At 42.0% G+C, this 24009-nt stretch overlaps 1 protein-coding gene across 1 annotated transcript in view; it reads right to left on the bottom strand.

Moving 5' to 3' along the window:
* NSMCE2 (NSE2 (MMS21) homolog, SMC5-SMC6 complex SUMO ligase) overlaps positions 1-24009 on the bottom strand; it is a 223153-nt gene that overhangs the window by 196874 nt on the left and 2270 nt on the right. Inside the window, exon 2 of the mRNA XM_081111432.1 lies at positions 17965-18134. Within this exon, the coding sequence (XP_080967558.1) occupies positions 17965-18121 (157 nt within the window). The 5' untranslated portion in view covers positions 18122-18134. The remainder of the gene's footprint in view (positions 1-17964; positions 18135-24009) is intronic.

Raw genomic sequence — 24009 nt, 5'->3', positions numbered from 1 at the left:
CAACCATGAAAAAAAGATACTGTTCATATGCAAAGAAGTGAAGGTAACTGGTTCAAAGTCGCACAGCTAGTAGGTGGCAGGATTTGCATGTTACCTCATGGCTACCTGTATAATATTAAACTGTTACAATATTAATTCTGTGTAATATTCATATTGAGCCAAGAATGTCAAAGGACCCCTCTCTCTCACCTGCAAAGGGCCTAAATAATTATTAACAAAAATGAAATCATGTTAGTGCTATGTGCCAAGCACAGTGGGGAACATTTTACACACATTATTTAATTCTCATATCAACCCTAAATAAAGTAGGAATAAGGGCGGTATTTGTGGACACATAGTTAAGTCGTTATTAGGTATTAGTTGCTAGTTTATAATACTATTCCTATTTTACAGATGAGAAAATCAAAGTTATTTAAAGTCACAATGCTATTAATTGGCAGAACTGAGTCTGAACCCAGGTTATTTGATTCCAGAATTTTTCAAGTCCTAAATTATTCTGCTCAGCCAACCAAGTATTGTGCTGGCTTATTTGGCAAAAAGGGAAAGAAGAAAGGAACCCAGCAGCAACCATGCCCTTCCTACATGAAGAGATGTCTTACATCTTCCTGACGTAAGTGCTGAAGCTGTAACATGTGGTGGCAAAAATTTCAGAAAGGCCCAAACTAAAGTTAATCTTCAATCTGAACGGCCCGTAGGTCCCTGAATCTGCCAGGTGTTGGGAAACAATTCTTAATAGGTCTCACACATATCGGCACAGTTTGCAAGCAGAGGCATGAAGGGCCCTTTTGTTGCAAACTATCTCTTCAAAGATGTTTGTACAATGAACAGAGCTTTGGAAGACTGGGACAGTGTTTCCCCCCAAAGCAGAGGGCAGTACAGTAAGATAATGTCTTCCTCCAGCAAAGCCCATTGTAGAAATCTGGATCCCATAGCTGTAACACAAACCCACAGCAGAATCACTCTGGACCCTTCCATATCACTCCCGTAAGGACTTGGGCAGCAAGGCAAACCCATGGGCACATGTGCTACAAGAAATAAAGACCTGTCTCTCATCCAGAAGTCTCCTGTCTTTTGCCCGCATCCATGAAACTGGTGGCTAACATGGTAACTACCAAGTAGGATGAAAACTTACTCTCCACAGAACCTGACACCAAGGACTTCACACCTCTTCTCCTTTGCTTTCCTCAGAAGTAACCTCTCCCAGGAAACACCTACCCATCTTTTTCTCTTCACCTTCTGTATGAAATTTTTCCTATAAGTCCTTAGCTAGGATTGCTTATGAACAGAGGTTTCTATCACACACCTTTAAGGCTTTATTCCACTTGCTTATTTGTGTGCTGTTCCACTTAACCAATTTGTTGCCACTCAGCTCAAATGTATCTTCTAATACACACCCTTGGGTAATGAATGGAACTGCTTTGAGCATCTCCTTTTACAGCGAGCATGTTAAACTTTCTCAATAGAGGGTGCTGGAAGGACACTGCCGGAGGGAATCCTGCAGCTAACGTTATACAGGACTTAATGAGGGAAGACTAGATGCTTTTGCCCGAGATCAGGAACAAGATAGAGTGTCAGTTCTCACCACTTCTATTCAACATTGTACTCTAGTTTCTAGTCAGGGCAATTAGGCAAGAAAAATAAACAAAAAGCAACCAGATTAGAAAAGGGAAAAATAAAACTATCTCTATTTGTAGATGACATGCTCTGATCCTAAGGAATCACCTGACATTTGTAGGCAAATTAGCTGTACACTGGCATCGTATGGGATATATACTCAGTGTGTATGTGTGTGTATATATATACACACACACATAAAACTAATAAACAATTTCAGTAAAGTTGCAGGCTGAAGAGATGTAAGACATCTCTTCAGCCTGCAACTTTACTATAAGATTAACATATAAAAATCAATTCTATTTGTAATGAATAATCAGAAAATGAAATTAAGAAAACACTTCCATTTATATTAACATCAAAAAGAGTAAAATTTTTTTGGAATAAATTAACAAAAAGTGTAAAACTAATACTCTGAAAATGTTATTGAAAGAAATTTTAAAATATCTTAAAAAATGTAAAAATAACATGAAAAATGTAAATATGTAAAAATACATGGAAATGGAAGACTTAATATTGTTCAGATGGTAATACTCCCCAAATTAATCTACAGATTCATAAAATCCCATCAGAATCCCAGTTAGGTTCCTAGTAGAAATGGACAGCTGATCCTAAAATTCATATAGAATTACAAGGTACCTCAAACAATCTTTAAAAAGATGAACAAAATTGGAGGACTATACTTCCTAATTTCAAAATTTGCTACAAAGCAACACAACAAGACAGTGTGATACAGGCACAAAGGCAGGCATACAACTTCATCAATGGAACAGAACTGGGAGTCCAAAAATAAACTTGTGTGGTCAACTTACTTTCGACTTGGTACCAAGACCATTCATTGGGGAAAGAACAGTGCTGGGACAACTGGATAGCCACGTGCATACAAAGGAATGAAATTTGACCTTAAATTCAAAAATATACAAAAATTACCTCAAAATGGATCTAAATATAATAGCTATAAATATAAAACTCTTAGAAAAAATAGGATTAACTTTTCATAACCTTAGATTTTGGCAATAGATTCTTAGGTATGATACCCAAAGCACAAGCAACAAAAGAAAAATAGATCATTGGACTTCATCAAAATTAAAAACTTCTACATTTCAAAGAACACTATCAAGAAAGTAAAACAGCAACGCACAGAACAGGAAAAAGTACTCACACATCATACACTTGATAAGGGCCTTGTATCTAGAGTATGTATTTGTGGAACTAACTCCAGAAAATGTAAAGGGCTAAGGAAAGGAGGAAATCACATGAACTTCACTATGGACAGGCCTGACCCTAGAAGAACTTTCAAGTTCGAGTTATTACGAACTCATGAGATAGAAGCTGCCAAGGCTCACATTATATTCTTTTATGTGAAATTAAAAATTATTTTCTACCAATAATTAAGTGAAATGGCCAGGAAAAAAAAGGTTATTTACAAGAACATTTCTGTTATTTTCTCCGTAATTCCTTTCCAGGTACACTGATTTTATAAACTTGAACCCATCCTTATTAGCCTTATACATATGAACAGAGACTATCACAGAATGACTTTTACCTAGACCAGGAGTCAGTAAGATGCAGCCCACTACTGGTCAAATCAGACCCATTCGTTCATATATTATTTATGGCAGAGTTGGGCAGTTGCAACAGAGACAAGATTTGGTTGGGAAACAGGCTATTTACTGGCCTTTTCAAACTGGATTTCATGGTGGGAATGTGGACTTACAAACAATTAAATGCAAAGAAGTGCTGTATTGTTTTGATAAATGAATGCACAACCCATACAGAGGAACCAAAGAGAGCCACTGGGTCTGGGTAGGAGAAGAATGTCTGTAGAAAACATAATACTTATGCTTCGCCTGGAAAGATGAGTAAGTGCCCTCCAAGCAGTCAACAGGGAGAGAGCATTGTAGCAAAAGGAAGTCATGTGAGCAAAGGCAAAGAGGCGTGACAGAGCACATGGTGGAACTCGACCCAGTTTCTCTAGCTGGAGCACACAGAGCAGAAGGAGGGGTATAGCTAGTGACATCATGAACATTCTTGTAAACCAGGCTCAACAGTTTAAAATGGGTATAGAAATTAACAGCTTCCATTTTTCAGAGAGGAAATGCCAGATGTTTTGGTCATGGCCAGAGGCAAGATCAAGCAAGGATGATCTGTACAGTAGAAACAATTCATGGTAATCAAGATTTTTAAATACAGTCCTTCCTAGTCAAAGCCTTTTGTTTTAAGCCCAGCAAGGGAACCTTATAAGTCAATAATGAGCACTAGTATAGAATAGATATGCAACTTTCAGGTACAATGATGGCAGAGCTCAGCAAAAGGGCTGTCCCTCCAATGAGCACAGGCGCAGGGTGGGTGAGAGGACTGATCTCAGAGCTCACTGCAAACAAGAAGGGAAAAGTCACACATAGGGAAAAGGGTTGAGAAAGGCTCAGTGTACTCATATGTAAAACAGCAATTAATTATGTTACCTACCTACCCTTACAGCATTGTTGCAGGATTAAATGAATGAATACCCATGAGGTATTTAGAACAAAGAACACTGTATGTTTGTCACTGGTAGGTTGCCTAGTAAGTGTCATCTACAAAAGATGTGTGCCAACCGGATAGAAATTCAAGCTGTTAGGTCACAATGTAAAAAGTCATGAGTGAGACAGACAGACCCATCATCTCATTTGAAACATACCATTTACTACCATGTAGCCTTCCTTATATTTGTCTTACCTGCTAACTAAATTATTAGCTTTTTGAGCACATGGGCCAATAAATATTAGTAATTTATCAACCAAGTATCAGCAATCATCTAAGAACAGTGAAAGCCAAGCAAACACAAGTAAATGTTTTGAATCGGTATAGTACAACAGTAAAGGGAGAAAACTACGTTGCCCACGCACTGCCCCAAAGAAAAGGAAGCCTAAATCTTTGTGTGGGAGCAAAAGCCATCACTGCTGCCACCACCAGTTTAGAGAGTGTAACTGCATTTTACACATATTCTCTCACCTCTGTCTACTGAATATTGCCTATAACTTCTCACTGTGTATAACTTTTCCAATTAACATTTCCTTCTCTTCACTTATTCAGCTAGCCTCCAGATCTGACACTACAACAGTAGTAATAAAGACAAAACTTTAAAAGGTGGCTTCTATGTCCTCTTTCGGTGAATTTAAGAAATATGATGAAATAGTGATGAAATCATTTTTAATCAGCCATCATTATGGCAGACAGTGCTGGAAGGAAGGGGAAGGGTAGACCTAAAGGTAACCGAAGCTTCCTCTCAACTTTAGGCGGAAGTGTCTGATTCCACAAGGCATTCAAAGAAATGCATGCGAGGAACATGCCTCTTGCAACTTGGTCACATGCAAAGATGAAGCAAGAAGCACATCTGTTTGGAGCTTGCCCCAAGTGCCTCTAAAGCTTCTCCAAACTGGGTTCATAACTCCCACCCACAGAGAAAGCCAGCGCCTTAAGCAGCACCCAGGGACAAGCAAATTAGAACATTTCCAAGGTCAATTGCTCACAGCCCTAATTGTTTACTGCAACTAGAGTATATCTGGCTGCTGAAGAGGCTGAACCTCTCTGCCTTGCCCAATAGCATAAGAAACTAATTTACCACATCAGCTACACAATAGGAAGTTTTGGAGGTGTGGATTCAAATAGCATATGACATTTCAAACAAATATTCATAAGATCTCCCAAAGTCAGTCATTTTAAGGCGCTAAAACACTTTGGGAAAAACCTAAAAGCCCAAGCACACCAGTGGCAGCGGAGTGACAAGCGCAACAACACCACCACCAAATCAATGGACAGTATTATCTTGTTTTACCAACTGATTCGATTTAATACTCACCAAAACTGCTAAAGCGGCAAAACTGATTTAAGTACCCTTATAATTTCTTGCCTTCCTCTGACAGCCACCGAAAAGTGAAATCCTCTGTACTTGCTGCTATGACAACAGCATGTGCCACATGTGCTGTTTACCATATGAAATGTGGCCGGTACAGACTGCGATGCACTGTAAGTTTTTTAAAAAGTAAAAACAGCTCATCAAATATTTTTATATTGATTACATGTTGAAAAACACTTTTTAGCCTCTTTTTTCTCACCATTTATAAGGAACATAATGGAAAATTTTAAAGTATACATCTGGCTCATACCATGTTATTATTGGACACTGTTGCTATATATAAATAATGCTTCGCAATTATATAGAACACAAATATATAGTTATAGTTCTAAGTACAGAAGACAGAGAAACAGGTCTGGATAATAAAATAATCTAATCTAATAAAAAACAAACATGGTAATTAACCATACCTCTGACATGCTTCCCATTGGCTAATCAGGGCGATATGCAAATTAACAGCCAACCAAGATGGCGGCCGGCAGCCAGGCAGCTGAAGCGAACAGGAGGCTTGCTTGCTCCAGCACTGCAGGAAGCCAAGGTTCCCCGCCTGCGGCTGCCGGGCTCTAAGCGGCACTCTAAGAAACAATGTTGCAATTATAGAAGCTAAACAAACCCCAGGTACCTGCTTTCAGCCAGCAAGGCCTCAGAGCTGGAGCTGCAACAGTGTTTCAATTATAGAAGCCAAACAAACCCCAGATGCCTGCTTTTAGCAGCTGAGGCCTCAAGCTGGAGCCGGCCTCAGAGCTAAAGCCGGCTCTCGGCTCCAGTGACAGCCATAGAAGGTAAATAAATCCCAGAATAAAAAAAAGAAAGAAAAAAAGGAGACGCTGGGAGCTTCAGTCGCCCGCCAGCCTGAAAATGGCCCTCAGCTCCTCACCCAGACTGCCCAGGCACCCCAGTGGGGACCCCCACCCTGAAGGGGGTGTGACCAGCTGCAAACAGCCATCAGCCCCTCACCCAGGCTGGCCAGACACCCAAGTGGGACCCCCACCCTGATCCGGGACACCCTTCAGGGCAAACCAGCCGGCCCCCACCCATGCACCAGGCCTCTATCCTATATAGTAAAAGGGTAATATGCAAAGTGACCCTAACAGCAGAAAGACTGGGAATGACTGGTCACTATGACACACACTGACCACCAGGGGGCAGACGCTCAATGCAGGAGTTGCCCTCTGGTGGTCAGGGGGCTCTCACATGGGAGCTCTGCTCAGCCACAAGACAGGCTGATGTCTGCCAGTACAGCGGTGGTGGTGGGAGCCTCTCCTGCCTCCTCAACAGCGCTAAGGATGTCTGACTGCAGCTTAGGTCTGCTCCCCGCTGGCAAGTGGACATCCCCTGAGGGCTGCCTGATTGTCATCTTAGGCCCAATCCCCCAGGGAGCAGGCCTAAACCAGCAGGTGGTCATCCCCCGAGGGGTCCCAGACTGGGAGAGGGCACAGGTCGGGCTGAGGGACCCCCTCCCCGCGAGTGCACAAATTTTTGTGCACCGGGCCTCTAGTTATGTGTGCTGACCACCAGGGGGCGGCGTGGAACGAAGGAAGGCCCCAGCCAGCATCCAGCAGCCGGGGAAGGGAGGCCTGGCCGCAGCTGGCAAAGTGAGGCCCCGGCTGGCAGCCAGCAGCCACTAGGGACCCTACGCATGCACGAATTTCATGCACTGGGCCTCTAGTATATGATAACATGCTGATCTAATTTTAAAATCTGCCTGAGTATCTCCAATTCAGTTTTTTCGTTAGTAGTCATTTTCATGCTCTATTAGGTCAATGAAACCTAACCCATGCCTCTGCTCCAAAGATAAAGAACAAGAGTCAATGCAAAGATTATTCTCAAGAGTCTAGAAAAACCCAGGCAGTATTCAGACACTGTCCATCTCCTGTTTTAAAACCTAAAATGTGATTCAATTACTATTTCAAAATGTGACATCCCAGTGGGAATGGGAGAGCTTAGCTAACAGGAAAGCAGGTATTACCTGCAAGCAATTATCTGAACACATTCCATCATGTGGAGAAATCACACCAACTTTCAGGTTGGGACAGCCAGCGGGAGAAAGACAAGCTGGAGGTGTCAGAACAGTTGGAGCTTTATGGGGGGAGACTGCACGGAAACATGAGGTGAGGTGAGACAAGGTAAACAGCAGCCCAAACTTTCCTCTCTAGAGCTCTTAAAAAGAAAACCACTCAACTTTCTGACCAAGGAAGCCAACAGGACAGGAAACTCATCTCAAACTGTCCCAGGCACTACTGACCCATTGATAGAAAGACAAAATGACATGATATTTATGTGAATAGCAGGTATAAATCATTTAAAAGTGGTTTTGAAATGTAATCAACAACAAAATCAGGATCCATTAACTTAGAATAATAAATATGAGATGTATATTTCCATTTTTGGCAAGGCCTATATCTATCTCTGGTAAATGCAATTGAATAACCTGGATAACTGAAAATAAAGCAGCAGAAATGAGAGGTATGTTCCTTAGTCCTACAGTTTCTCTGCTCTGATGTGGCTAACACATTTTGCCTCTTTTTTTGTTGTTGTTGTTGGATAATTCAGGCTCCAAGTTACTAAATTCCAATAGACTAGTGATTGTACCTTTGACACAACCCTGAGCCCTGCAAACTGGTCAATAAGGCTGATCGCCACCTCATAACTGAGGTGTTCTAGTGCCACCTAGTGGCATCTGTGTCCTGTCAAAAGGGAAATAATGAATAATTAGAGCAGGGTTCTCAAAGGGTGGTTCCTGGACCAGCAGCAGCACCAGTATCACCTTGGAACTTCTTAGACATGAAATTCTTGAGGTCATCCCACACCCACTGAAATTCTAGTGGTCGGGCCCAGTGGACTGTGTTTTAACAAGTTCTCTAAGTGATTCAAATGCACCTTCAAGTTTGAGAACCACTGGATTAATCAGTCCTTATACAAAGATTTAGTGAAAAGTCTTAAATAAAATCAGGTTCATAACCTAACAAAAGTACTGTTTCTAATTTTTGGAAAGCAACTCCCCCCCCCCTACTTTTTGGGTACAAATATCTGTACTTAAAGAACAGATTTAAAGCTACTTAAGAACATCAAATGAGTCCCAGCCTCTAAAATATCAGATGAGTTCTCTGGGCAAACCCAGTTTGTTAGGGGCAAAAATCGAATATTGGGGACAAGCTATGGTTATGTGAAATATTAATCATGCTCTGTTAACCATGATTGCCTTGTGTTGGTTAAAGAAAGGACATTCTGACCTGGCTGGGAGTTGTACGCCCCCAGGACCTGGGAGTCAGTCAACCTTGGACCTGGGAATCAACCTTGGAACCATTCTCTTTCAAGAACTGCCTATTATCATGGAAAAATTAACAACCTTGTTGCCCAAACCATGGAGTCCCATCCCAGCCTCCTACTTCCCCATGTAATCCTTGTCCTACCCGATATAAGCAGCTGGCTTATGGGGGGCTGCAGAGCAGATTTTTGTGGATGACCTACTGCTCTCCCATACTGCCGGCAGTATTGGAATAAATGCTCCTAATGATCCAACCCTGTCTCTGCTTAATTGGCTCAAGTAGTGACAGGCAGCACGGACCCATTGATTGTCCGGTTACAAGTTCACAGGGGACACCAGACCCATTAACAAAACAAAATATGATGTAAATACAAAAAGCCCAAGAAGCAAAGAAAAGGTCTAACTCTACCAGGATATCAGGAATGACACGTTACTATATCTTAAGAAGGAAGGGAACTCACCTGAAAACACATGAAAAGCCAAGGAGGTAGAATATTGGTGATTTTTTATATTGAGAGTCATCTACCCTAAATGCAACAGACACCACTAAAGAGTCCACTGTATACATCTGCTCTGTGCAATTATATGTGAAGTAATCGAGAAACAAGCAGGTCTGATAAAGCCTTGCAAAACTGTTTCTTTCCTATTTAGGTCTTAGGGGACGTGTCAGAGGTATGAACAGTAGACAAGAAACAGTGTTTTTCTTATACCTGGGAAACACCGTGACATCAGCAAAATAACGGAGTTTTCCTAGAGAGCTGGATTTTGTATATTCTGTAAGCCAGGGGTCCTCAAACTACGGCCCTCGGGCCATATGCAAATACAAATATTGTATTTGTTCCCGTTTTGGTTTTTATACTTCAAAATAAGATACGTGCAGTGTGCATAGGAATTTGTTCACAGTTTTTTTTCAAACTATAGTCCGGCCCTCCAACGGTCTGAGGGACAGTGAACTGGCCCCGTTTAAAAAGTTTGAGGACCCCTGCTAGGCAATGCCTTTATACGTTTAGCACTATAGATCCCATAAGTATGTATATTCAATTGCCTTCAGTTATTTAAGTTACAATAATATTTTGCTTTGATGCTTGGCTCCAGTTATAAAAGCTACACAAGAAACGCAAACTTTGGCTCCTTGTGGTTATTGTTATTTTTACTGTCATTGTGGCCACCACCATCACTAAATCACCTATTTCTAATCCCTGCTTCTAGTCAATAACATAATTACAGAATAAAGAACAGGAGCAAAGCCAAAAAAGAAACCTTAACTAGAGCCCTGGCTACAAGAAACAACACTCTAAATGGAGAAATGTATTACAACATAATGATAAGGCAGAATGTGGGTCTTCCTAAGAAAATAAGCCTTCAGGCTGGTAATATGCTGGCCTGTCAAGTCATTAAGCAATGTCAAACAATTTTAACGTAAAAGGTTTAAGTAAACGGTTACTCCTTTTTCATAAAATAAGGTGATGGGTAATAGGATATGGGTAATCATAATTTTATTTTTGTCTATATTCATTCAATTTTTAGAATGCCTTATAGCAGCAGTAAAACTAGAATATTATCCCTAAATCACCCAGAATCAGAACTATTCACTGGACTAAATACTTAACATTTGCAAATTTGAAAGTTCAAATAATTCCTGAGGACCACAAATGTCCAAGGCCATGCAATTTTTAACTTAATGGCTGTTCTTTATTCTTCATTAACTCTGATGAACAGTAGACAAGAAATGGTGTTTTATCCAAAGTGAAAACTGTTTCTCACCTGAGTGGAGACTAAGATGAGTACAAAGGAATCAGATGTAGAATCTCAGGGGGAAGGGGGGTGAGTGGGTGGGAAGAGATCAACCAAAGAACTTGTATGCATATATGCATAATCCATGGACATAGACAATAGGGTGATGAAGGCCTGGGGCGAGGGGTGGGGATGGGCTAGAAGGGGCCAATGGGGAGGGAAAAGGGGGCATACATAATACTTTCAACAATAAAGATTTTAAAAAGCAAGTAAGTAAGTAAATAAATAAATGTGATGAGTTTTAGTCAAAATATAAATTTTGGACATGAAAGAATTATCTATCATTCAATCAATTCACTATATCATTTCTATCCATCAGGACTGCAACTGTTGGAATGAAAGAGAAAATCTGACAGCCATTATTTTCTTCCTGCCATTACGAGTTCAGAAATAAGATTTAAGAAAAAGAGTAGGGAGAGTATAATGGCCCCTAAAGGCCCCAACTTCCTCTCTCCATGAGCAGATTCAACTCTGCCTTTAAAAACAGAAGAGGCTGCCCTGGCGAGTGTGGCTCAGGTGGTTGAGCCTCTTTCTGTGCACCCAAATTAAAGGCTGCCAGTTGATCAGGGGCAGAGCACATGCCTGGGATCCCCAGTGGGGGGGGAGGGGGAAGAGGGAGGCGCCTGGGGGAGTGCAGGAAGTGACTGATCGATGTTTCTTTCTCAGACCAATGTTCCTCCTTCCCTCTCTCTTTCCCTCTCCCTTCCTCACTCTCTAAAAATCAATAAAAAAGTCTTAAATAAATAAAAAAATTAAAAACCAACAGAAGAGGCTGAAACCAAGAGAGGGCACCCTCTGACTTCAGAGGGAGAGAATGTCCACGGGAAGTTGCTGAGAACTTCTCTAGCAGAAGAGACAAAAGCTGATAGGCTGTTTCAGAAAAATCATGCAACCTCATTTGGGTATTAAGGAAAGAAAAGAAGAGAAAAGGAGAGAAAAAGGGAGGGGAGGGGAGAAAAAGGGAAGGGAAAGAACAGGAAAAAAAAATCAGATAATGCTAGCTTCAACAACAACAAAAAATTTTCTGAGCTAAAGATTATTTCAGTGGTATCTGACTACTGCAAATGCCATTAGGCAAACACGATCAATTTTCGATCAAGTGTAAGATCAAAGGGCAGAAACTAAGGAGTCAGAACATACATGTTCAAATCTTAGCTCTTACGCTTTCTAACTCTGTGATCCTCGGAAAGGACTCAATTTCACCAAGCTCCATTCGCTCATGTATGCAGTGGGAATAACAAGAGTCCCTCCTTCACAGGATTACTGTTAGGACCAAATGAGATATCACATGTAAGAAAGCAGTGCCTACACACACTGGAAATTTGTAACATTCAGCTATGTTACCTTCACCTTTATGACCATCATAATCACCATACCCTGGCACAGTTCAGCAAACACCGATTATCTGCTGACCATAACTACTGAAGTCTTTCTGCCCTGTGGCTCCACAAAGCCACAGGAAGAAAAAAGCAATAGAGAGAGAAAAACCAAGAAGCTTCCAACAAGGTTTCTTATCTACAGAACCCTTGAGCAATTTAAAATGTATCCTCTTCTTCCAAATGTTCCTCACAAATATTTAGCAAGATCTGATAAAAACTTTCAATCCTCGCTCTAGCCGGTTTGGCTCAGTGGACAGAGCGTCAACCTGTGGACCAAAAGGTCCCAGGTTCGATTCTGGTCAAGGGCACATACCTCGGTTGCAGGCTCCTCCCTGGCCCAGGCCCTGGTCGGGTGTGTGCAGGAGGCAACCTATCGATGTGTTTCTCTCACATCGATGTTTCTCTCTGTCTTTCCCTCTCTCTTCCATTCTCTCACAAAATCAATGGAAAAATATCCTCGGGTGAGGATAAGAAACAAAACAAACAAAAAACTTTCAATCCTCTTCCCTAGAAGAGCATTAAGCAAACCTCTGAAGTCCATCCATGGACAGGCCCTGGCAGAGAGGTACAAAGAGAAAGGACACAACCCTGAGGGACATTAACATTTCAGGGAAGGGCCACTTCTCAAATTCACATAACTAAACTCAAACAGTTTACAAAAATTCAACTGCTTAAGGATAATGTGAATAACAACAATTCTGGTAAAGTAGGTCAGTACACTCTGTTTAAGCAAGCAGAAACGGCGCCTTTCCCTCCCCGCTATCCTCCCCTCCACAGGCCTGCATCTCCTAAACTCTAAGGACCCCACAAGACTTGCAACCAGGGGAGCAATGGGCAGCAGCAGCTTGTCCTGAACTAACCCCCTGAACCTGTCTCCAAGGCCCCCTTTTCTCTTACTTTCCAGTGAGCTGACAGCAACCCCACCTAGGCTCTCTCCTGTTGCTTCTTCTATCCTAGACCCTTCCTTGTTTCACTGTCCTCAGCTTTAATAAATGTACTATTAAATTAAAAAAAAAAAGAAAGCAGGAAAGTATACAATAAATTTAAAACTCTGAAAAATAAGTTCCAGTTATCTCGAAAAATCTCCTCATGTAACAAATTTCATTTCCCAATTAGGTCAAATAAAGAAGCTACTTCTAGAAAATCAACAATTTTAGAGAAAGACTAATAGACACGGTGGCAGTAAGAGTCCAATTGCCTAGGCTAGCCAGTGGTCGGCAAACTCATTAGTCAACAGAGCCAAATATCAACAGTACAACGACTGAAATTTCTTTTGAGAGCCAAAATTTTTAAACTTAAACTATATAGGTAGGTACATTGTTATTAACTTAATTAGGGTACTCCTAAGGCTCAGGAAGAGCCACACTCAAGGGGCCAAAGAGCCGCATGTGGCTCTTGAGCCGCAGTTTGCCAACCACGGGCCTAGACCAGTGGTTGCCAACCCGTGGTCCGCGCACCGAGGTCCGAAAGGTTGGCGACAGCTGGCCTAAACCCCATTATGCAGTAATACAACAGAGTCAAAAGTGGTTATTTCAAATAAGCTAGAAAAATCATCTGGTATAGAAATATGCAACCAACAGGAAACAAAACAGAACACGTTCACACCCCTCAAGTTCTTGGTGGCAAGAATCCCCTTCAACAGAGATTTAATAATAAAGTGACAAGAATTGCAGTGCAGAGTGAGATGATACCTAAGTGATCACTACCGTCTATTTGAACAAAGCTCATTCCTTCTAAAAAAAAAAGAAAAAGAAGTTGGACAACCCAAAAGATCAACACAAAGTGTGCCTCACCTTATAAGGTTAAGAGGAAAAGGGAACTGCTCTGAGGATAGTTCATGAACTTCCCCTCCTGTTCTTCTGCACTTCAATTTCTCACAATCCATTCACTATAGTCAACTCAAATGCAAACCACGTGACTGAAATAATTATAGCTAACATTTCATGATCACTTAAGCATCTAGGACTGCTCTACATAATTTGTATTATCTCATTTACAAATGAGAAATAAAAGCAAAGAGAGGTAACAGAACATGCCCAAGGTCACAAAAACTGTAAGTGAAGAGCTGGGATGAGAATCAGGCATTCCACATGCACAGCCCTGCACTGTCTGCCTAACTGACAGTGTGCGCACAAGATACAAAGCACACAAATCAAGTCCTCTTGATCTCATGCCCAGTAAAGTCTGGGGGATGTGGGAAGGTGCAGTCACCTGGGAGCAAGTCAGTGGCCAGAATAGGTGTGGCCACTGGAAACTCGGGAAGATTTAATATTTAAACTCCAGAACAGAGGGAGTTCTCTCTCTTGCTTTCTTGCTGCTCGTGCCTGACTCCTGGTTTGTGGGGCTCCCACGCTCTGCACTCACCCATGTGGCTCATGGCCATGTGGGACCCACACAGTGGACTGAATTTAGCCTCAGGGGACTCAGCTTCACCACGGAACCGAAGCTCTGGATACTGACTTTGCTTTAAACTCTGCTAACGCCCAGCTGCCCCTCTTTCAGGACTGGACTAGGGGAGGTGGGACTTTGGAGCCTGAGGAATGTAACGCCACAAAAATAAAGCCTTTTACCACAGCTCATCCTCTAGTGGGGGCCTCCAGAAGTGCTCATTCCAGCGGTGTCCAAGAACCCCATTCCCATTAGCAAGGGAGAAATTCAATTCTCAGGTAACTAAATGTCCTGAAATATCAGGAGTTTTCCTCCTCTCTGGGTGCTTAGAAAACACGTCAGTCTGGTGCCACATTAACCCTGCTTTTCTAATAAGCTCTTGCTGAATTACTCCAGTGGGGGGCATCATGGCATTCCCTCTGTAGGAAATTCCTCATGCCATCTCTGGCCTGCTCAGCGCAGTCCCATTCACTTTCATAACCAGTGGTTCTCGGGCTGTGGTCCCTGAGAACCTTTTATGAGGTCCGCAGAGTCAAAACTATTTTCAAAATAATTATAAGAGCTTCAACAGAGACCACATGACCCACAAAGCTGAAAATATCTGCTATCTACTCCCTTACAGAAAAACTTGGCTGACTCCCACTTTAGAGCACGAACCTTTCAAAAAGCAATGCTCACAGTTCTTTCTAAATTACATAGAGCGTGTTGTATTTTGTACCAGAATATACTTAAAAAAAAAAAGGAACTTCATAGTGAAAACACTCAGAAGCAAATCCTGAAAATAAACAGATACAATCTTACAGGAGGTTTATGTTCCAGCTCTCTCCTCTTATGATTTAAGATTTTATTAGGACTTTTATCCAAGGCTACATACCAAAGCCAAATACCCAAAAATAGACTACAAATCAGGCTGGGCAGGCTGAAGGCCTTTAGAGGCCACCCACTAAAGATGACGGGTGACTTCTGCTGCCAGCCAGGAATGAATAACTGGTATGGAACTAGCCCTCCAGCCATAAACAACTAGAAACCTGGACAAAATATATGAAACAAATGCTTTGACAACGGGACAATCGGTGGAGGGGAACTATGATTCCTGCAAAAAAGGAAACAAGTGAGATAAGTCCTGCCAGAGTCCTTCTCCCTGCAAGGGAGAGGGGGTGGAGATGCGGGGGGGATGGGGGGGCAGCAAGGAGAGCACAGAAGTCTTAAAGGACCTAGGAGCCAGAGACTGGAGTTACGGAAGGCTGAGGCAGCAGAGGTTTGCAAGACAGAGCCCTGGGAGGGAGCTACGCAGGGAAAGTGCCCTCGGAATCTGCACAGGGATCCCGTGGGCCTGATGCTGAAGCCTGAGCTGCTGAGAACATCTGGGAGCCGTACAGTGAACAATTCCCAGCACTCATACAGCACTGCAAGACACTCCTTGTCAGGGCACATGGCCAGGCTGCAGGTTCAGTCCTGGCTGGGGTGCATATGGGAGGCACAGGTTGATGTTTCTCTCTCACATCCATGATTCTCTTTCTCTCTCTCCCTCTCCCTTCCTCTCTTTAAAATCACTAAAACAACATAATTTAAAAAAAAAAAACCTTAAAAGATAAAAAAGGACATTCAGATTCCACCCAGCAGAGCAAAGCTCTCACAGAACCCTCCAGACAATCAACAGAGACTCCAGAAAGGCCAAGGTAACAAAGCTAAATTAGCCCTAAAGTAAAACTACACTAGACCTTCCCTAGTGTAAACAAAGTTTAAAGGATCAGCTCAATCCACAAATAACTTCCTGGCAAAACAAACACCAAAACTCTTTAAAGGAAGACAACAAAATCCAAACGCTCAACAACATAATACATACAATGTCCATGTTAAGCAGCAGCAATAGACTGAGATGACAGAACTAGCAAAGATATTGAAACAGCTATATAAATATGCTCCACATATTCAAGAATATAGAAGAGAACAAGAACATAATGAAGAGAGAAATGCAAGATAGAAATAAGGTTCCATTTAATTCTTTCTTATGTCATCTACAGCTGAAAAATCCACCCCATGAAATTAAAAATTCACTGAATAGACTTAACAGCATGTTAGACACTGCAGAAAACAAGAATAGTGAACTTGAAGACATAGAAATACAAACTTTTCAAATCAGTGTCAGAGCGAAAAAGGACTGGGGGAAAAAACCAACTGAGCCTCAGACTTGTAATTGGAGTCCCAGATGGAGAGGGGGTAAGAAGGAACAGTATTTGAAGAAATAGCAGCAGAAATTTTCCCAAATTTGATCAGAACTGTAAAACCACAAATCCATAAAGCTCAAAGAACACTAGACAGAATAAACAAAGAAAATCATACCAGGGCACATCACAATCAAATTACAAAAACCAATGATATTAAAAAGAAAACAAAAAGATAATATTGATCCCCTGCCTCCACATCTATTCTATTATAATAAAAGCATAATATGCTAATTAGACCAGATGTCCTTCCCGACAAAGCCAGGGCTGCGAGGGAAGCACGGGTCCCGGGTGCCAGAGGAAAGCCAGTGCTGACAGCCAGGGGAAGGCCTACTCTTACACGAATTTTGTGCATTGGGTCTCTAGTATAAGATTAAAAACAACTGTAATCCAATGAAAGCAAATAACATCTTTCTAGATATTCTGATCCAAAAATGTTGGTCAAGTCCATTGAAGCTGGTCTCTTTTGTAGAGGCCTTCCTTTGGCAGTAGTACCTCTAGCATAAGCTTAGTCTGTCTATAAGGTGATCAAAATACAGTTAAACCTCATTTCTTGAATATCTCCTATCTCGAACAATTCGCTTCTTGACTCAACAACCCTTTCATACTATCTCTTTAATCAACCATGTGTCTCTCAGGCAACAAATGAAGGAGAGAATTTGAGAGTATGAGTCAGTTTACCATCATTAACATCTCAGGATAATGTGCTGTGAATAGTTTCATAGGTTTTTTTTTTGGTTTGTTGCTGCTTATTATTATTATTAAATTTTCATTTTTACTGTACATTTCTTTTCCTTTTTGTTAAATTTTTATTTACATTTCATGTCCTTTTTGTTTTTAAAGTGTTTATTTATAGGTTAAACAGTACATTAGACATTTACTGTATATAAGAAAGGTTAAAACAGGGAACCACTCGGGAGTCTGGAATGGATTAATTCAACTTACATTATTTCTAATGAAAAAAATGCTTCAGTTTTCCACCAGCCTTCCGAGAACAAATTAAGTTCAAGAACTGATGTTCCACTGCAGAGTTAAGTTACTGGAAAACATATTTATCAAATGCATTTGTATACTGTAAAGTTCACAAATGCCACATACTTTTGATTGTATGTTCCTTGAGGTCAGGAACCTTCATATTTTAGCCCATAAATTTCCAGTGCGGTTCCTATTGGCACATAACTGCCTGAATACACATGAATGAGTCATTCTCATTTCATCCTCAGCACATCACTATATGACATACAGAACAAGATGAAAGAACAGGTGCCCAGCGGGATTAAATGACTGCCCCAAGGGTACACACAAAATGAGCAATACCTGGCATCCCTACCATAATGCCCCCACACAAGTTACCTCAAATAGACACAAAAGAAATACATTTTAATTATGACTACTTACTCTGAGTTTCCACAAGATCAAAAGCAACACTAGAAGCTGTGTCCATTCCAGTGTTGATGCAGTTTTGGAAGTTTTTTAAGGAGGAGAGAGCAGATTCTACACCGCTGAAGGATATAAAACCAGTTGAACCTGAATTTGAACTGGAACGCCCCGGCATCTTGAATTTTTACCTAAGTTTTCAAACACAATGAAATACAATTTATGAGCTTTGATAAAGAATTTATAAAATTTATAAAGAAAAATGGCTTTATCTGGTTTTTTTTATTTATCTTAAAAATCAAGACTAAGGCACATAAGGCAAAATGTTACACATGCTAAAATCCAAATCACAAAACAAGAGTTCATGTTATGTCATTTTCTGGAACTTTCTGCGGTATTAATATTTTACACCAAAAGAGAGAGAATATATGACTATAAATAACCAGTGATGATTTTTGAATATTTGCATTTTAGTGAAAGACAGTGTTATTTACAATCTTACTTTATTACAACAAATAAGTTGAGACAGATTATACAATATAAATACAAACACATATAATAAATTCATAAAAATCAGAATAAAAAAAAGACTAAAGAGAAAACCAAGTACATGAGAAAGTTAGAATGCAATCATGTAGGCTTAGGATTCTTTAGAATTCTACCAGTATTACACTGAGTGGCCAGATTATTATGACCAGCCAGATTATTATGACCACCCCATCAGTACAATGAAGTCAATTAGTTATGCAAATAATAATAAAACCTTGAGAGTATTTGCTTAGGAAGTTTTCAATATTCAGTATTTTTGGAAGTGTCAATGAAGTACTGATGGGGTGGTCATAATAATCTGGCCGGTCATAATAATCTGGCCACTCAGTGTATACTTGTAATACAGACTTGGCTATGAGCATCTTGACAATCATACAAATGGCTGATATATTCACTAGCTATTAGAGAAATGCAAATCAAAACCACAATGAGCTACCCCTTCATTACCTGTTAGAATGGCTTTTATCAACAAGACAATAGATAACAAGTGTCTGAGAGGTTGTGGAGAAAAAGGAACCCTCATTCACTGCTCGTGGAAATATAAATTGATACAGCCACTATGCAAAGCAGTATGGAGGTTCCTCAAAAAATTAAGAACAGAGTTATTACCCTATGACCCAGAAAGCATTTATTCGTAAAGACATGTGTACCCCTATTGCAGCATTATTCACAGTGGCTAAGACATGTATACAACCAATGTGTCCCTTAATACATGATTGGATAAAGAAGATGTGATACATATACACAATGGAATACTAACTATTCAGCCAGAAGAAAAAATGAAATACCGCCATTTGTGACAACATGAATAAAACTTGTGAACATCATGTTAAGCAAAGTCAAACCGACAAAGAACCATATGATTTCACTCTTATGTGGCATATAAAATTGAGAGCAACAAATGAACAAATAAGACAAACAAAAACTCAGACATAGACAACCAGAGGATTCCAGAGGGAAAGGGGGGTGAGGGATACAAGAGGGTAAAATGGCCCTGACCAGTTTGGCTCAGTGGATAGAGCGTCGGCCTGTGGACTGAAGGGTCCCGGGTTCGATCTGGTCAAGGGCATGTGCTTTGGTTGCGGGCATATGCCCAGTGGGGAGTGTGCAGGAGGCAGCTATTCGATGTTTCTCTCTCATCGATGTTTCTAACTCTCTATCCCTCTCCTTTCCTCTCTATATTTTTTTTAAAAAGAGGGTAAAATGGGTCAATAAATCGTGACAGAAGATGACTTGTGGTGGTGAACACACAATGCAATATACAGATGATGTATTATAGAAGTGTATATTGAAACCTATATATATTTATTAACCATGTCACCCCAATAAATTCAATAAAAATTTTTTTTTAAGTTACTTTCAGAATTCTCTTTCTCCATAAAGAAAAAGTACACCAGTAATTCCTGGAAAATAAGTCTGTCCATGGCAATCAAGGCATCATGGATCATCACATATTTATAATAATAAAAGTGTAATACGCAAATCGACCAAACGGCCGAGCAGCGGAACAACTGTCCAGATGCCCTTCCAGAGGAAGCCAGGGCTGCGAAGGCCTACTCTTGCATGAATTTTGTGCATCAGGCTTCTAGTGAGATAAGAGTCATACTGAAAAATATCCTCAGATAGCAGCTTGGTGCCCACCAATCCCATTTCCTCTTCAACTTGGTCACTTAGCTTGAGCATAGTTTGCAGCCTTCCTTGCAGTTGGGTGTGGTCATATGACTGAATTCAAGGCAATGATATATGAGCCATATGCAGGCCCAGTCCATAAAAAACACACTTTCTCCATGCTCCTTCCCATTTTGATAGGTTGAAACAGGCAAGCAGTGACCTTGGAAGCTATATATTGAAGATGGAGAATATGGAAGAAGCCCAAGACGCGGCATCACTGTTTGGAGGAAAACTGCCCCACTAAACAGGCTCAATGGATGAAAGAAACAAAAACTTAAATTTGCAAAGCCACTTTGATTTGGGGGTTTGCCTGTCATACTACCATTACTCAAAAAATACAAACTTGCAGGGATCAAATGATATGGTTCAAGTATTCAGTTTCCTAGTCGGATTCTGTGTAAGTCTACATGATCTAGAGCAGCACTACCCAAAGGAACTTTCAGACGCGACAAAAATGGTCAAGGCTCTGCACTATCCAATATGGTAGCCACTAGGCACATGTGTGGCTATCCATTACCTCAAATGTGGTCAGTGTGACTGAGGAACTGAGTTTTTAATTGTGTTTAATTTTAATCAATTTAACTTTAAAAAGCCACGTGCGTCTAGTGCAGTGGTTCTCAACCTTCTGGCCCTTTAAATACAGTTCCTCATGTTGTGACCCCCAACCATAAAATTATTTTCATTGCTACTTCATAACTGTAATTTTGCTACTGTTATGAATCGTAATGTAAGTATCTGATATGCAGGATGGTCTTAGGCGACCCCTGTGAAAGGGTCATTCGACCGCCAAAGGGGTCATGACCCACAGGTTGAGAACCGCTGGTCTAGAGGCTGCTGCATTGGGCAGCACAGTTCTATAGACATGATTTTCAAAGCGTGTTACATATATGAACTAGGGGGTAAAGCCACAGTATAAGCAGGGCACATCTTCCTGGAATATCAATTTTACTTACAGATAACATGAAACATGTTTAGATTAAAATAAACATTAGCTGCATTATAGAGCAGAATATGGAGGCAATACAGAGCAGGGATTAAGCATGCAGTTTCAAGAACCAGACTATCGGAGTTCAAAGCCTGATTTTACTTCTTAAGTAGCTGAATGACTTCAGGCAAATTATTTAACCTCTCAATGCTACACCTTATCTTTCTGCAAAATAAGGATGATCCAGTGACTATGAGTTTGCTCATAGATATAGATATAGATATAGATGTAGATGTAGATATAGATATATACCTAACCTAATAAAAGAGAAACATACAAATTGACCATACCTCTGCTACACCCACCAGCCATGCCCATCAGCAAATCAGGAGCAAATATGCAAATTAACCCACCTAAGATGGCAGTTAATTTGCATACTAGTCACCAGTGGCCTGGGTCCAGGAAACATCATAGGGCACCCAGGTCACTCCAAGGGCCCTCTGGGCCCTGAGCAGCCTAGGAAGGGCCTGAGCCAGGGGACTCCTGGGCAGGGCCTGAGCTTGCAATCAGAGCCGAGGGGGCCCCTGCCCAGGCCTAAGGCTCAGCCAGAGGCTTGAGGCCTGGGCAGGGGCAGAGCCTGCAATCGGAGCTGGTTGGGGGTCCCCTGCCCAGGACTAACGCCCCAGCCAGAGGCCTTAGGCCTGGGCAGGCGATCGGAGCAGGCTGCGGGTCCCCTACCCAGGCCTAATGCCCCTCTGGCCTGGGGAGGGGCAGAGCCAGCAATGGCACGGGGCTGGGGGTCCCCTGCCCAGACCTAACGCCCTGGCCAGAGGCCTTAGGCCTGGGCAGGCAATTGGAGCGGGCTGGGGGTCCCCTACCCAGGCCTAATGCCCCTCTGGCCTGGGCAGGGGCAGAGCAGGCGATCGCATGGGGCTGGGGGTCCCCTGCCCAGGCCTAACACGCAGCCAGAGGCCTGAGGCCTGGGCAGGGGCAGAGCCCGCGATGGCACGGGGCTGGGGGTCCCCTTCCCAGGTCTAACACCCCAGCCAGAGGTTTTAGGCCTGGGCAGGGGCCGAGCTGAGGATCCGTGTGAACTACAGAGGAAACACCTTTTCTGACTGCTCATTGGCTAAGCTCCCTGTATGCCACTGGTAATACTCTTAGTAACTTGGGTAATAAAAATCCAAGAAGGTGATGTAGGGTTTTTCCACCTCACTCCTGGAGGAAAAAACGAAGGTCCGCTGCTGGAGGGCTAAGAAAGGTCATATCCTGCCCTAGCCGGTTTGGCTCAGTGGATAATGCCTCGGCCTGCCCACCGCAGGGTCTGGGTTCAATTCTGACCAAGGGCATGTACCTAGGTTGCAGGCTCCTCCCTGGCCGGGGCCCAGGTCAGGGCTCATGCAGGAGGCAACCAATCAAAGTGTTCCTCTCACTTGGATGTTTCTCTCTTTCCCTTTCTCTTCCACATTCTCTAAAAATCAATGGAAACATATCCTCAGGTGAGGATAAAAAAAATAATAATAAAGAAATGTCATATCCTATGAAAGACACATCTTGAAAATGCCTAAAGAAAGTTGTCATTTTTTCATGGTGAAGGGACTGGAGTCCATGTTGATGAAAACATCTTGGTGGCTGCGGTGACTGGCAGTGGCTGCAGCAGCAGGGTGATGGGGCTGGCGCCTTCCCCTGATCAGCCCGGTCGCCTCCCACAAAGGGAGGCCAGACGGCGGCTTAGGCCCGCTCCCCAAGGCGAGCAGGGAGCGGGCCTAAGCCATCAGTAGGACATCCCCTGAGGGCTCCCAGTATGTGAGAGGGGGCAGGCTGGGTTGAGGGACCACCCCCGCACCCCCCCACCCCCCGCCACCCCCAATGCACGAATTTTGTGCACCGGGCCCCTAGTAGATAGATATAGATACAGAATAAAACACTCAGGATAATCCCCAGCACATAAATCTTTTAACATGGGGACAGATATTACCATCAACTTCATTATTATAACACTGTGAGGGGCAATACAAAGTAGTGCTTAAGAGAATGGATAGTGGACACAGAGGCCTGGAACTTCCATCCTGGCTACGCCCTGGTTCAGTTTCTTATCTTCTCTATCTGCAGCTTGCTCCTGTGTAAAAGCAGAAAAGCCACATCTCTCTCATAGCATTATTAACACATTGTTTGCGGGTAGTTTTTATCGCGCACTAACAGGTGGCGCGGGCCATTTTTGCGCAAATGGCAACGTTCAGTAAAATTACGATAACTTTAGTTTACGTATTTATACGTTACCCGCATTCTACCGCTAGTCTATAAAAAACGTATTAATACGTGTCCCGTGCTCTACTACACTGGTAGAACGTATAAATACGTAAAACGTATAAATACGTTTCCCACATACAATGTGTTAAGGATACATTAAATTTTGCAGTTTTCTCAAACTTCTCTGATCTTAGGAATCAGTTGAAAACTTACTAAAATTACAGATTTCTGGATACTATCTCAGACCCATTGAATCAGAGTCTCTCTAGAGGACACACAGAGGAAACAGTGTTTTTATGAAGTCCCCCAGATGATTCTTAGGACCACACATGTATGGTGGACATTGAGATAATTGTGTCTCCCCAAAATTCATATGTTGAGACCCCAACACTCCATGTGATGGTATGTGGCGATGAAGCCTTTGGGAGATAATCAGGTTTAGATGGGGTCATGAGGATAGAACCTCCATGATAAGATGGGTGTCCTTATTAGAAGAAGAAGAGACACTAGGGTGCATTCTCATCCTCTCTGCTCCTCGTCCTCCTCCTCCTCACAAGTAAAGACATAGCAAGAAGGGGGAAGGGGGCCGACTGCAAACCAGAAAGAGAGCCCTCACCAGTATCCAACCACGCCAGCATTTATCTCCAAAAACTCTAAGAAATAATTTCCTA

The sequence above is a fragment of the Myotis nattereri genome (genome assembly GCF_964212035.1).
Source record: "Myotis nattereri genome assembly, chromosome: 17".
Classification (NCBI taxonomy): domain Eukaryota; kingdom Metazoa; phylum Chordata; class Mammalia; order Chiroptera; family Vespertilionidae; genus Myotis; species Myotis nattereri.
Note: the sequence above shows the minus strand (reverse complement) of the source record. Positions and strands in the feature narration are given on the sequence as shown.